General features: G+C 35.4%; 1 protein-coding gene across 3 annotated transcripts in view; it reads right to left on the bottom strand.

The window, feature by feature from the left end:
* Nucleotides 1-329: 329 nt before the first annotated feature.
* Nucleotides 330-15,940, bottom strand: part of Gabra4 (gamma-aminobutyric acid type A receptor subunit alpha4) — a 75,220-nt gene continuing 59,609 nt past the window's right edge. For 2 of the 3 annotated variants that reach the window (XM_041671209.1, XM_041671208.1), the window contains one exon: nt 330-2,757. In XM_041671209.1, the coding sequence (XP_041527143.1) occupies nt 2,236-2,757 (522 nt within the window). In that variant the 3' untranslated portion in view covers nt 330-2,235. The remainder of the gene's footprint in view (nt 2,758-15,940) is intronic. The other variant, XM_041671210.1, reaches the window with a different exon arrangement.

Genomic DNA, 15,940 nt, shown 5'->3' with positions numbered 1-15,940 from the left:
AGGTTTGAACTATCAAGACAGAGTGAGTCAGTTATTTTTCAATCCATTTAAAATCTATAAAATTTTTTTAAAGTATATTTTTAAAAGGCCAATAAAGCATTTAAAGTTTAGGAGGATCAAATATACTTTTTTTAAAAAGGACAATAGGGAAACAAAACAAACAAAAAAACAAAAACAAAAGAAACAATAGAAAGAGCGTTTATCTCCAAAGCAATAAATCTTCGCATTTGGTATAAAAAGTGATGATGTTTCCCCCCCATCATAGGTCTGAGCACTGGCATAAGAGCCAAAAGTATTTCACACTCATGAAATAATTTTAGTATAAGCTTTTATGTACAATTACTCTTTATTAAATGTATAAACATATTTACAGATGTTCCTGGGTCTTATTTTGCTGGAATCAATTTATAAGTGAGGATTTCTTCCACATTCATAACCTTAAAGTGTTTTAATTTTATAAAATAGTTAGAAATAAAAAAGAAGGAATTCTCAGATGGAGATCAATTAAAATTTGACGCTTTCAAATTTTATAAGTTTCATGGGCAGCCATTACAAAGCAAGGTAGAAACTCAAATGTTCATATTAATCAGTATAATTTTTCCCAGAAAATAAGAAGTTCTGCCTATAAGATATTCATTTCGATCAAATATTGTCCCCCTCAACCCAGAACATATGCATTTACACATACCAAGAACAAGTAGAAATACAGGGGGAAAAATCAGGAAGTGAAACATCACGAAGACCAATCAGGACTGAGCTTTTTGGGAAGCTGAAAGAGATTCAATTAGGCTGTTGGGCCTACAGAATGAAAAGGCAGAGTCAGTCCTTGAAAAACCAGATACACTGTCTCACAGTCACTGACACCCCATCCAAGGCTAGGATACTTGTCTTTTTTTCTCTAATTGCTCCTTTAACTTTTAAAGTTCCTTGGTTATAAAACCTTATCAAACTGCCAGAAAACAAATACAAAACATGCCAGACATACAGACATTATGAGCACAAAAGCTTGCAAGAACCTTAGCATTTTGGCAGCAAATATTGCTCTCTACTGAGATAAGCATATAAACGGCCTGTGCGGACTTTTGATGTGGATGATTCTGGTCTGGTGGGAAAACTGCGTTATGTAACCTGAATCAAATTTGACACAGGTAATCGGTTAGGTTTCCAGTGCCTAGATGATTTTTATGTTTCATGTATACAATGCTTTTTCACCTATAGAACAATCTCTATCAGTATTTCATTATAGTTTGAGACCCAATCATCAAGATTGGACTAACACGTACTTATCTCAAAGTGGTTATAGGAACAAATGTATTTGATTTCCTCTGTCAGTGCAGGAGAAACAAATCTATTGGCTATGTTGTCAGAGTCTAACTAAATTGCCTTCATTAAAGAACACAAGGTGCTAGGTTAAATTACGGTTCTTTAACATGCACTGCCTGTCCTACTACTGAAGTAACTCTGTAAAGGTGAAAGAACCTCCCTAGAAAACTGTCTCTAAGCCGCCTAGAACACACACGCTCCAGGCTCTGAGAAACTATGTACTAAATGTATACAGTACATAACTGAATGAGATACTATGAAAAAGAATTTATACAATGAATTTAACTTTGGCTCAGAGCACAACATTTCAAGTCAACTGTTAAGTAATTTTTTTTTTTGGACCAATATGTGCCAGAAAACGCATGTGCCCTAGTCGGTGTCTATTATTGATGACGCCGAGGCTTCACTGTATTGATCAGTGTTTGTTTGGTTCTATTTTCCTCTTCCCGGTGTTCTGCTTAGGAGAGAAACGCTTTTCTTGCAAAGGACTTCCAGGACACAATTCTGGTGAAGGGCAGTGCCAATGGGAAATTTTCTGTGACTGGTTGATTTCATGGGGTGTATTTAAAAATATCACAGTCTTTTTTTTTTCTTTCAAATTTCAATGCAAAAATATGCATCACATATCTCTTCTGGCCCTATTTCTCTTGTTCCAACTTTCCATAATAGTCTGTATTCCATCCAATTTGAACACTGAATAGATTCTTTTAAAATCATCTTTCTGTAAGAAACATGGTTCACTTTCTGTCCACTGAGGAATTAACTCTCTTGATATCTACCTGATTTATATTTTTATTTTCAAAAAAAATGACATAGAATTTTTATTTTAGTAAAGAATACTTATCTTTAAAAACATTTAAAAAGACAGTCTGGATTTCCATCATCTTGTATGAAATTACTATAGCAACAAAATTACATTAGACTTTCTGATTTCTCCATGGTGTCCTTAGATAAATAAACAACCCAGTAGACCATGTTAAATGCCCCAAATGTCACTGGGAAGAGAATACGAGCATATTTGTCTATTTTACTTGTGCCAGATCCGGAAGGTGGTGGAGCAGGGGGAGGAGGTGTGGCCGACCCAGTTCCAGCGGCCCCTGTTGTGTTAACTGTGGTCTTAATTCGCCCAAGTCTGGACCCAAATGCAGGGCGAGTAGAAGTTGACCCCAAGGAAGCCGGTCTTGACGTGCCACAAGGGCTGGGGGTGGGCGCAGAGGAAAGACCTTTGGCTGCAGAAATCGTCTCAGCCGCATTTGCTCTGCTGAATGGGTTTGGACTGGAAGCTAAGTACTCCTTAGGGGTGGCTTCAGAAGACTCGTGGACTGTGGTGGTCTTGCTGGAATGGTTTCCCACCTCAGTTCTGCTGTTGCTATCAGTTTCTGAGTGGACCAAGGCATTTGTTCTTTTCCTCATGTTCAAATTGCCATGTATATTCTGAAAAGATACATCAAAATTTACATTTATTATGTAATTTTATGTAGCTCTGTACAGGATTCAAAAATACAAATGTATGATTACTTGGAGTCTATAAAATAACCATTTAAAAATCCATTGCAACCATTTAACTAGATATAATTGCTTATTTCTACCCATATTAATAGTAAGTAAAGAGATGGAGTAATAAAGAGAATTGAGAGGAAGCTTACAAACAGGTGACCGAAATAAACAGACCTCAGAGGCCATCAACGAAAATATGTAATTGAGAGTTCAGATTGGAGAGATGGGCATTTTCTATGACAATATATCTGGACACTACATTCAGACATTTTTTAAAGATTCACTCCATAGCTTACGCCATTGTGAATTATGGCTTCAAGGTCATAGAAGTAGAGTTTGAAAACAGAAAAAAGAAGAAAGCAGTATCACAAAATAGAGCCAAAACAGACTTCAAGGGGCTGAGAATGAATTCCTCATGTCAGCTTGGAGTATTCTCCTAAGCTGTGGCAGCTGATGAACTATGAGAATTGTGGCCTAACATATCACAACAAATTTCAGTGGAGACAACCGAAATCAAAGTCAACAGCAGCGTAGAAGCTGAAGACACCATTGAAGATGCTGCATTTTTCTCTACAATTCTTAAGCCCCATTTAACATAAAAGAATAATCAATTTTAATTTATTCTAAAATATTACATACATAGTAAAGAATATAAAAGTGTTAAAGGGTTTATACTATTGCTGGAGAGAAATTATGTATACTTACATATCATGAAATAAAAAGAATATAAGAAAAGTAAATATATTAAAAGTAAAGTAGTAAATAGAGGCAGAGAGAAGGCTTGACTAGTAAAGGCATTTGCTGGCAAGATTAGAATTGGGGTTCCTTCCCTAGGACCCTTATTGTGGGAGGAGAGAACCGTCTCCAACAAGTTGTTCTCTGACCGACCTCCACACTCACACTGCTGCTTTTTCTTTCTTGTGTGTGTGTGCCCACACATGCAGACCTATAAATACACACAACATAAGTACATATAAAGTAAAAATAACTCAAAGTACATGGAGAAGGGAAGGGTGGAAGAATTATTACTTGCATACACACAGAGAGAGAAAGAGAGCAGAGAGGGAGAGAGAGAGAGAGAGAGAGAGAGAGAGAGAGAGTTTATTTCTGCTTAGAGTTTGATTATGATTTCACTAATGCTTATCCTAATGGTGGATGATTCTAACTCCATCCACAGTAGAATAACAGAGATTGGATTTTCTTCCCTGATTGATCAGAAAGACCTATATAAAAGATGCACAACAACTCAGTATCTGAAGATACTGGATATCAAACAACATAGGAGGAGAAACATGGGAAGAAACAAACCTGAGAGTTTCCATACTGTGGTGCAGAGAAAAAAAAACCCACAAAAATGCTAGCCAGCCTCCTGAACTGAAGAGATGATTTGAGAATGTGTGGATAGAAAGGCGACTAGTATTTGCAGGACAAAGAACTAAAGAGGAAAAGGTTGACCAATGATCTCTAAATGTCTGGACAGAGTTATGTTCAGTCAAGAGCAGTTTATGAGTGAGAAGTACTCATGCAAGATTGAAAAACAGAATCACCAGAAGGCATGGAAGAGAACGGTATTTGATACCCTCCCAAAGTCTAATATAATGAATGAGTGGTCCCATTCGTCAGATTTGAAAGTGTCAATATAAACTCAGAAAGTCTTTCTTCAGAAGTTTGGAATGAATAGTTCTAAACAGTGACAATAAATCTAATAGTCCTACTGCTGATTCATGAATTTTAATAGCAAGATCAGAAGATGAAGCTGACTTCAATAATGTATCTGTTCTCTAGAACAAAGTGCAAAAATATTAAGAGTCTCTTTGCGATTCCCTCTGGATTAGTATTCTCCTAGAATTTTCTGAAATCGTGTGAAACATATTCTGTATAGTGGGACTGGTTACAAAACTGATTCTAATAAGCATTTATATTTATAGTCATGTCCCATGTGAGGTGCACACTCCTCCCTGATTATGAGATAGAGTCCGGGACTGGAGAGACAGCTCAGTGGTTAAGATCACCAGCTGCTCTTCCAGAGGTCCTGAGTTCAATTCCCAGCAACAACATGGGGGGCTCACAACCATCTATAATGGGATCTGATGCCCTCTTCTGGCATACAGGCATATGGGCAGAACACTCACATATTAAAATAATAAGAATAATAACAAAATTCAAAAGGAGATAGATTTCATTTGCCCAAAATCTAAATTATTAATTTCTTTGGCTAATAATGTACTGTGGTAATGATAATATGTCATTTCCAAATCTACCTCAAGAGTTCTAACTTAATTTCATCTTGCTTAAGGTGTTGTAAACGAAACGACAAAGAACACTCCCAAGTTAATTTGCAGGGTAGGAAACCACTGGAACATAATCACTTATCCCAATGAGACCAAACAACAAACTGATGGGTCTGTTCCAGCTAAGAGAATATAAATAGCTTAGGCAAGCTAAATCAACACAAGCAGAAATTTCACACTGATCTGTAGAATGGAAAGCAAAAGTAAATATTTATTGTATGTTCATAACTGTTGTCATGACATCTAAGGTAATAGCATTGTTCTTTCAACAGTTTAATGTCTATAGACCAATAAAATCAAGCATTCAGGAAGGAGGACTTCTAAACCTCCCTTGTGAGGGAAGTTCCTTCAACCATGTGTGCTAATGTAAAGGTTGCTTTGCCCAGAGCTCATAGAGGACCTTCAGGGGGTGCTGTTGCCTAACGTCACACAATAGCTAAGTGACCAAGGCTTGTCCTTCTTCAGAATTCCATTTTCCAGCCACTACAATATTTTTAAACTGGGAGAAATTTTAGTGTTATCTTGCTGTGTTGAGGAGGAAAATAGGAAGTATTATTAAGATATGCTGTACTGAATAGCTTTTCTACTCAGACAAATGACAGAGGCATTCAAAAACTTACTGTTCAGAAGTTTATTCAAGACTTGGAAATCAGAAGTATGGCATATTCTTTCAATGTCATAGAGGCTTATGGATCAGCAGGCCACCCGAGGGATGTGAATATTTTAGAATAATTTATCTGAATGTGATTCTGCTATTATTATATATTATTTGACTTGTGACCAGATACTGTAAAGTGTCCATGGGATATAAGCTACAGGCAGGAGGATGTCTCAAAGCTTGTGAACCAGACTGCCTGCTGTACACAGTGGAGAGGATTTCTCAAGGTAAGGTGGAAAGCAGAGACCAAAACCTGAAGCTTTCCTCTGACCCCCACATGCATTCCAAGTCACACATACTTGTCCCTTCACGCACAAACACACAGGTGTACAGATTGCCTTTTCGCCAAAAGATTTTTTTTAAAATATTTATTTATTTATTATGTATACAATGTTCTGTCTGTGTGTATGTCTGCAGGCCAGAAGAGGGCACCAGACCTCATTACAGATGGTTGTGAGCCACCATGTGGTTGCTGGGAATTGAACTCAGGACCTTTGGAAGAGCAGGCAATGCTCTTAACCACTGAGCCATCTCTCCAGCCCCCATCGCCAAAAGATTTTGAATTAGTTTTCCACCTAAGTAATCGACTAATGAATTGAAAAAATCTTGACATATGTACATCTGACATTTGTAGGGGTAAATTTTTAATTGTTTGAAAACTATATTCTAATATATAGTCTCTATGTAATTCAAGGTATTTAGAAGTATGTATCAATAAAGCAAGAAGCAATGGGAAGGAAGAAAACAGAATGAAGGATGACATTAGGATTGCTGTAAGGAAACAAAAACCAAATCTCTGTGTATGTCTAGTTTAAATGTGATAATGAGTTTCTAGAGCATAATGAGTGTCTTATTAATCACTGTCCTTTAAATTACTCAATAGGAGCCTACTTCATAACTGATCTTTGCATTAAGATGAGAATATTATAGAAAGTCAAGATCTTTCAAAGTGTTTTTATTTAAAAAAAAAAAAAAACATTACATCCAGGGCCAAGTTTACTCTTTCTTTGTGGAACCAGCTTTTGGGCTACTGTAGGTAATGCAAAAATAAATAAATTATCTGGATTTTATTCTAAATCTAACTGAGAAAGCCTAAGAAGTCTCAATAGTATTTATCATTCCTACACAAAGGAAAGAGTATTTTGACGAATTTTAGACATAAATCTTTGCTCTTTGCTAAGCAACCAAATGCTATTTAAATTATCTTCTATTTATATCTGAAGGTAGACTATGTAAAGAGTAGTCATCATTTCCCATGATGACAAACCACCAAAGGACTGAGGAATCCATTCCTAGCCAGAATAGGAATCACTAGGAAAAATACTGGCATAGAAGTCAAGTCTTGGAGCAAACAAATTGTCAGTTAGTGTAATGTTGATTCATTTAGATTTCAGAGTCTTCTATTAGTATTCCATAAACATATAGTCATTTCCAAAAGGACATAAGTATCAACTGGATTTTTTAAAGATAAATCAATTTTAAAACATTTTGTCATTAGTCACAATAGCCTAAAGGGGAAAACTGTAGTGGGATAGAGATGGTAGGTGGCAGATTCAAACATTGTCAACAATTTAAAGCAGCAACCAGCAAACAGGTTTACATCCAAGCAATTCATCAATCATTACTGTAATCTGGCACAATTTCAAAAGAAGTATTGTAACTAAAAAAAATTAAAATTCATCTCAACTTATTACTCTAGCTGTGAATAGATAAAGTAACTAAGATTAGGTTTGCAGAATGCAAGCAGCTATGTTTATATTCTTTGCACAAGAAGTTAATGAAGTTTAATAAAATGTAATTTAACACTCCTAAATTAAAAACTAACAAAGCTAATAATGAACAGGTTTATCTTCCAGAATATCAATGAGTCAGATACACACAAAATAAAAATCAAATAATGTAAAGACATTAATTGAAGGCTACTTGAGCAAGTTTCAGGGCAGTCAAATATCTTTTTTTAAATAAGGAAATTAATTGTGGTAGAGCAGCTACAAATATGCCCAGAAGTAATGATTTACTGAGATCTATCAATAGGGATTTTAGAAAGTTCTCTCATATAGAAATGAAAAACATTACCTCCAAATAAACATGCTAAATATTTCATAAATAGTATCGAAGGGATTCTATCATATATTGAGCTCCAGAATGCAGAAATGAAAACACCAAGCTCCCAATTTATTATATTTCATTTCCTCCTAGTGTTAGCATTTAATCCAATATTCACATTTCCATAAGCTATAGAAATATTATTTTCAATGCTAGGGACTGAAACAAACGTCTATTTTCTATTTGGATTACCCAAACCCTTTCAGAGATTTTTAAAAATTCATTTCTTCTGTTTCATATTTGAAGGTTTGACACACTAGGATTTCTTTGAGATAAGTAGTTTTGTGGTCAATTTTGTTTCAGAGCAATTCCTGGTATTTTCTTTTATTTCTAAGACTTTTATATATTACGTATGTTCTCAGTGGCAGAAGCTTCTTTATTGGCAATCCATCAGAGCAGAAGTTCTCAGCTAAGTCAAATGGACATCTCTAGAATGTTGTCTGAAGTTGCTTTTTACCAGTTCTACCAACTTATCCCAGAGAAAAAGAGGGCAAAGCAGAGAAAGTTCACTTTCTCAAAACCCAGACACCGAGGTAGACTGATCTTTTCCCATTCAATGAGTGAATGTAGTAATGCAGTCATCTAAAGTATTTATAAGAATACTCTCACCAATGGAACCAAACCGAAGACCCGGATATCAATCCACACACCTTCGAACCCTGATTTTTGACACAGAAGCAAAAAAATATCAAAAGGAAAAAAGAAAGCATATTTAACAAATTGGTGTCGGCCTAACTGGATATCAACATGTAGAAGAATGAAAATAGACCCATATCCATCACCATGCACAAAACTCAAGTCCAAATGGATCAAAGAGCTCAACATAAAGCCAGCCACATTGAACCTTATAGAAGACAAAGTAGGAAGTACACTTGAATGCATTGGGGCACAGGAGACCACTTCATAAATATAACCCCAGCAGCACAGACACTGAGAGAAACAATTAATAAATGGGACCTCCTGAAACTGAAAAGCTTCTCTAAAGCAAAAAACATGGTCAACAAGACAAAACAACAGCCTACAGAATGGATAAAGATCTTCACTAACCCCACATCAAACAGAGGTCTGATCTCCAAAATATACAAAGAACTCAAGAAATTGGTCATCAAAAGAACAAATAATCCAAAAAAAAAAAAAAAAAGGGGTACAGACCTAAACAGAGAACTTCCAACAGAGGAATCTAAAATGGCTGAAAGACACTTAAAAAAATGTTCAACACCCTTAGTCATCAGAAAAATACAAATCAAAGCAACTCTCAGATTTTATCTTACACCTGTAAGAATGGCCAAGATCAAAAACACTGATGACAACTTATGCTGGAGAGGTTGTGGGGTAAAGGGAACACTTCTGCATTGCTGGTAGGAGTGCAAGCTGGTACAGCCCCTTTGGATGTCAGTGTGGCGATTTCTCAGAAAATTAGGAAACAACCTTCTTCAAGACTCAGTAATATCTCATTTGGGTATATATCCAAAGGATGCTCAATTGTACCACAAGGACATGTGCTCAAATATGTTCATAGCAGCATTGTTTGTCATAGAAAAAACCTGGAAACAACCTAAATGCCCCTCGACCGAAGAATGGATAAGGAAAATATGGTACATTTACACAATGGAGTACTACACAGCAGAAAAAATAACTACACCTTGAATTTTGCAGGCAAACTGTTGGAGCTAGAAAACATCATTTTGAGTGAGGTAACCCAGATCGAGCAAGACAATTATCACATGTACTCACTCATAGGTGGTTTTAAAACATAAAGCAAAGAAAACCAGGCCACAAATCATAATCCCAGAGAACTTAGACAACAATGAGAACCCTAAGAGAGACATACATAGGCCTAATCTACATAGGAAGTAGAAAAGGACAAGATCTACTGAGTAAATTGGGAGCAAGGGTTGAAAGGGCAGGGAGAGGCAGGGAGCAGATCAGAGAAGAATGTAGGCTCAATAAAAATCAATAAATAAGAATACTCTTAAAGGCAGTAAAATGTTCAAACATTTAGGCTAAATTTGTAAAAAGTTAATGTATTAGTTATGTTTTTTTCTGACCCTGGGTAATTAATTAGGATATCTGATTCCCAAACCAGACCTAGCTGAATTCCAATACTGAATCTGTTATTTGTAGTTATGGGGTATACAACAACTTATTTAACCTCTAAACATCTCAGACTCCTTCATGCAACTAGATTGCTAATATGTTTTCGGTCTAATAAATAAATGAACACCCAGCATACAGTATGCATAAATTAACTAGTGTACAAAAATTTAACCTAGATGAGGTCAAATAAAAAGGAATCTGTGTGCAAAATAAAAAACACTCAGATATGAATAATTATAAGAAATAAAAACTTAGAAGACATTTTAACGAATCTATGCTATAGATTTGAACAAAGTTACTGATATGAAATAAAATCTTAGATGACATTGTAATGTATCTATAGATTATGAACCAAGTTTTCAATAATCAGAAAAGTAGCTAAGCAGTTGGTCCACAAAACAAGAAATAAGCTCTGGTAAAGTCAGACAAAGAAAATCTGTTGCTGATTGAATAAGAAATAAACACAAATAAATACAAACTTGTATTGAGAGTAAAAATGAGAATTAACACATGCACAAAAAAGTACATTTTTGAAATTTGGGAAAACTAGAAGCAAGCTACCACTGCTGCTGCTGCTCCGCTGCTGCTACTGGACTGACTACAGTAGAATAGTTCTTTCACAGATGATATGCTCACAGGCTTTGAATGACTCAGGCACCACCAACAATACCATGCTCCATACAGGAAAAAGCATATCAACAAATAGTTCATGTCTAAGCTTTAGATGGCTCCCTTATTCTATCAGATCTTTGTCTCTTTAGTGTTTTATCAGTTATTAGTAACACTTTAATTCTAGTCATCAGGAAACAGCAGTGGCTGGGAGACAGCTATAACAAACTCTCCATCTCAGAGCTATGATAAGGCACAGCATTAGTCCACCGTTCCAGACTAGCTAGCTCGCTCTCTAAATATAACTGAATATTAAAAAGAATTGAACCTGGGAATGTAGTGCCTTAGTGTTCTATGGTTAACTTTTTTATTTATTTCTTATTTCAATTATAGTGGTCCAAAAATGAGGTTATATGGTCACCAGATAAGGGGTGTTAAGAGGCAACAAGCATCAAAGAAATTCATAAATGCAAACATTAACAGTTTAATCCCTGCTATTTGCTTTAAACTCTGCCCTTTCCAAATTCCCAAGCCTCAATATATTAGATAGGGGTATCTGGTGGAAGGATATCTTCATAGAAGATGAGAAGACACAGGAGACAGCTCTCTCCTTAGTGTAAAGACACAATGGCAAAGGAAAGAGAGACATCATGAGAATTTGAAACCTGCCGGCCCATGGTCTTAAATTTTCCAGCCTCTAAAATTGGAAGGAATTAATATCTGTTGTTGAGTCCGTATAGTCTCTGCTGTTTTGTTATGCCCACCTGAGCAGACTAAGAGGATCATCTAAGGTCAAAAATTAAATCCATATCATAGATTTTTTAAAATGCTGAGTCAATCTTTTCCTGTGGAAAAATAAGCAGCATCTAAACAACCTTGCAGTTCTCCCTCTTTCAACTATTCCCTTTTAGGTAGCCTTTGTGGAGACTCAAAAATCCTAGGTAAAGTCAACATAAAAGCAACCCTGAGAAACTGTCAAGAATTCAGCATTAATTTTCTCCACTCACTGTGACTTGTGCTGGAAGAAAGGACTTTCAAATGTACTGTGGAGTTGTGTGCATATTCTGTATAAGAGGTTAATATTATCCAGATACTTGATGACCTCAAGTATCTCTTGGTAGTTTTTAGCTACTTCTTATCTATATCAGAGGGATACAGTTAACTGCCATGTTTATTTAACCTTCAATTTTAGAGTTCCAAATCTTTCTTCAATCACCCCCAAATTTCCCTAACTATTTTGACCACTTTTTCAATTACGACTTGTGTATTGCTGAGCATGTGATGAGTTTTAGAACATCTGTTTATTTAAGTATTAAAAATAATATTTGACAAAGTGATTTGCAATTTTCCTCTTTCACAGTTTATGTTTTTAATCCTTAAACTGGAGCTAGCAAATAGATAATAGCTGAAAGAATTGCAAAAGAAACATGACTACTATAGATACAGTAGAGCGTTACACTGCATATTAAAAACAATAACCTAAAACACTGACGCTGAATCTTTTGACCACACAGAAGTTATTAATATTTGAAAATACAGATATGTATTCCCACAATTTGGTAATTAAACAATGTATACAAAAAAATAGCCTTAAAATGTATTCCCACAAGGCAGGGAACCTGGACTGCTCTTCGGGCTGATGAAAGAGGGGGACTTGATTGGGGGAGGGGGAGGGATATGGGAGGCGGTGGAGGGGAGGAGGAAGAAATCTTTAATAAATAAATAAATTAATTAATTAAAAAATGTATATAACTGTGTGCTTGTGGAGGGTGTGGAATATGCACACACGTGTGCATTTGGAAGCCAGAGAAGAATGTATTGGCATCTTCTACAGTTCTCAGCCTTGTTGGGGTGGGAATCGGGGTCTCTCACTGAACCTGAAGTCTGACATTTAGGGCAGACTGGCCAGTGAGTTTCCAGGATCTCTCTGTCCTTATACTATGATCTTGGGATTACAGGCAAGTATAACTATATCTAGACTTTATGGAGGTACTAAGAATTTCAACTTGGGTCTTCTTGTTTGAAAACAAAGTGTTCTTACACACAGTCATCTCAACTCATAAATATATGTACCTTTATATATCAATTAAGTATTTAATCTGAAAAAGTGAAATTTTAGTTTCAACACAAACTTGGATGGTAAAATAAACTCATTCTTTCAACTCAGCATCACCTTAGGAAAATGTTTTATTGCAGCCTCAGGATATTTGCAAAATTACATTCATAGCTGAGCAGTATTTGCACAAGTTTTATTATTATTGTGTAACTGATATAGCATGATCATAATGAAATTTTACCATAATAAATAGTTATCCAGAAAGATTCAGGGATTATGCCAATCCTAAAGGAAGCTGTCATTGCAATAGTCTAAATCACAATTTTATCTGTATCAGTAGACACCAGAGCATTGTATGCAAAACAGCCATTCTTCAAGACTGGATCCACAGCACACACAGACAGAAAAAAAACAAATAAATGCCATTGTTCAATACAACAGAATAGTTATGTGACATAAAGATGTCTTTGATTAGTCAAACTACATATTAAATTTCTTTGAAATTCTGGTATTTTTGCTTTTTAGTTTAAGTGGAAAAAAATCACAAACTTCATGTTTAATCTACCAGTGAAGATTACTATCAAGAAAAAAAGTATAGATTATCTATTCTAAATACCTCATTGAAGACATTTATTCAACCCATTTATTTATTAATCCAACAAGTTTTTCCTGAAAGTATAATTTTTCTTCAAGTGTTTTTTCACTAGGTGTTGTGGAATATTTGCTTAACTATGTAAAGATGAATTGTATTTTTTCAAACTATGTAAGGATGTGCTGCCTTTGTTTAATTATGTAAAGATGTACTGCTATTTTACCTTGCCTGCTTAAAGTACCTGATTGGTCTAATAAAAAGCTGACCAGCCAATAGAAAGTAAGGAGGTATAGGCAGGACTTCCAAGCAGAAAGAGTAAGTAGGAGAAGGAATTTAGGCTGGGGAAAGAAAGAAAAAAATGGCAGGGAGAAGTCAGGGGCCAGCCAGAGACATACAGAGGAGGCAGGAAAATAGGACATATTTGAATGAAAGAAAGGTAAAATGCCAAGTCAAAACATAGATAATTAGAAAAAGGTCAAATTAAGTTAAAAGAGCTGGTGGGACAAAGCTAAGATAAATCTGAGCATTTATAGTTAATAATAAGTCTCTGTATATTTTTTGGGAAGCTGGTTGGCAGCCCAAAGAAAATTCCAACCATAACTGGGCATTGGAGAAAAAAATGGACAGGATTATTTCAGTCTGAAATTTCTCCCAGAAATATTAATCATTATAATAGTAAATAAGTACCATCAATCAATGCCAATGTACCAACTAGAGGTACATTGCTTCACCTTTGAGCTAAAAAAGCATCTTGATCAAACTGACACTTATGCTAAGATGTTAAAGATGAAAGTTGAACAGGGGGCTCAAAGACAATGGAAGAAGGCACCTGGACAAGATAGAAACTATTTTTGAAGACTTTTCTCATTAATATCGAGAAGAATGAATCTTTCCCTTGAGACTAAAACTTCAGTTCTAAAACATCCCCTTTCTCTTTTTAGTCTTATTTTCTCCTGAAATCATGCAGTAGCGTATATCCTACTCATATTAATAACTAACAGAACTTTTCAGATAGAAATATTGAATTATTATCAGCATCTATCTCCATGATGTACTACAGGCCAAGCTGCACTAAATGAACTGTACAAGTAGTATTAGCTTGATGCTAATACAACTCATAAAATTGTATTAATGCTCTCACTCTCCAAGTGAGGATAATAGAGCCTAGAGAAGTTGAGCATATCTTCCAAAGTCACTCAGTTAAAATACTTCAGAGTCATAATTTGAATTCCAAATGATACTCTTAACCACTTTGGGAATCTGCAAGATACTGTAAATACATATGCTGAGGAAACTTTTTTTTAAGCACAAGAGCATTTTTCTGAAGTATATCTACAACAACCCAGCTAAATCAGTGATGTTAGTAAACAGCATGTTTTATCAGATCTGAATTCGACTGTATATAGCTTCGACTATGCTCTAAACACTGACCCTAAGTTTTTGTTTCCCAGATAAGTCCCTCCTAAAGTTGATAATACATCTTTCCAATGTGTATCAAAGCATTTTTAAACACTTGCTTCCTGGTCCTATTCCCACTCAAAATACTCTGGTATTTTGTTTTGTTGTTGTCATTTTTGTTTTTGTTTTTCTGGTTTTTGCTTATTTTGTTTTGTTTTTGTTAATTTATTGTCATGAAATGCTTATAGGTTCTGTAGAACAATTCTCTTTGTGATCTTGCCTGAATATTTATAAACAGGCCTACATTCAGATAACTTATTCTGCAAAAAGTTTCATCTTAACAACAAATGTAGCTTAAAGTTTTTTCCTTTTTCCTGTTTCTCTTTTTGTATTCTTGAAACAGATTTTGCAGTATAGCTCCAACTGACATCAAACTCAAAATCCTAGTCTCCTGAGTGTCAGGATTAGAGGCAAGAGTCACCATAAATAACAAGGAAATTTTGTTTAATTGAAGAAATTTTCTATCTGTTCAAGAGATGAATCAATAAAACACTTGCAAAATACTCCTAAGAGAAACTTTTCTTCAGTTTGATTTCACAAATTAAGCTTGAACACAGCACTTAAAAAAAAACTGTTTAGAAATTTACTATTCAAAATGTGATAAAGCTGGTGTGGAAGACAGTGCAGATTCAAATCTTGTTGTATTCCAGAGGAAGTTTCAATCAGTAATCTCTACTTTCAGACTTGAGAATGAGTCTCAAAACATGTTAGTTCTAGAAGCTAATGAAATTCAGCAACATACATAATGAATTAGAAATAAGGTTAAGTCTATTACACAGGCATATGCAGCAGAAGATGAATTACTAAATCATTTATTATGGAAATATCTCTTTTTTTCAAAACACCATCTTACCATATATCCAGGCTGGCCTGCAAGCTTACTATGTAACTGAGGCTAGCCTTGAACTTAGATACTCCTGACTCACCTTTCCCAGTGACGGTGTTACAAGCAGGTGTCACAACATAGTGTGCACACAATCTCCTAAACTTTTGAAATACAATCTGTATTCCCATTTATACACTAAAGCCCAGGAAGTTGGTCAGGAAGCTTAGGTTGAATTATCATACTACCAAAATGTGGTCCACATGTACTATATTTACAGTTAAGAAACATCTTAAGCAGACGGAACAAATTCACGTGGCTCCATGACACCTCTCAGCGCTTACAATATCAAGTACATAACCCTTCAAACATCTTAGATCATTTGGGTCTCTTCCAGGAAACAATTTTATTTGTCCTATGGGGCAAGCCC

This window comes from Microtus oregoni, unplaced genomic scaffold, assembly GCF_018167655.1.
Source record: "Microtus oregoni isolate MIOR12 unplaced genomic scaffold, Mior012 000021F_ref0000039, whole genome shotgun sequence".
Lineage (NCBI taxonomy): Eukaryota > Metazoa > Chordata > Mammalia > Rodentia > Cricetidae > Microtus > Microtus oregoni.
Note: the sequence above shows the minus strand (reverse complement) of the source record. Positions and strands in the feature narration are given on the sequence as shown.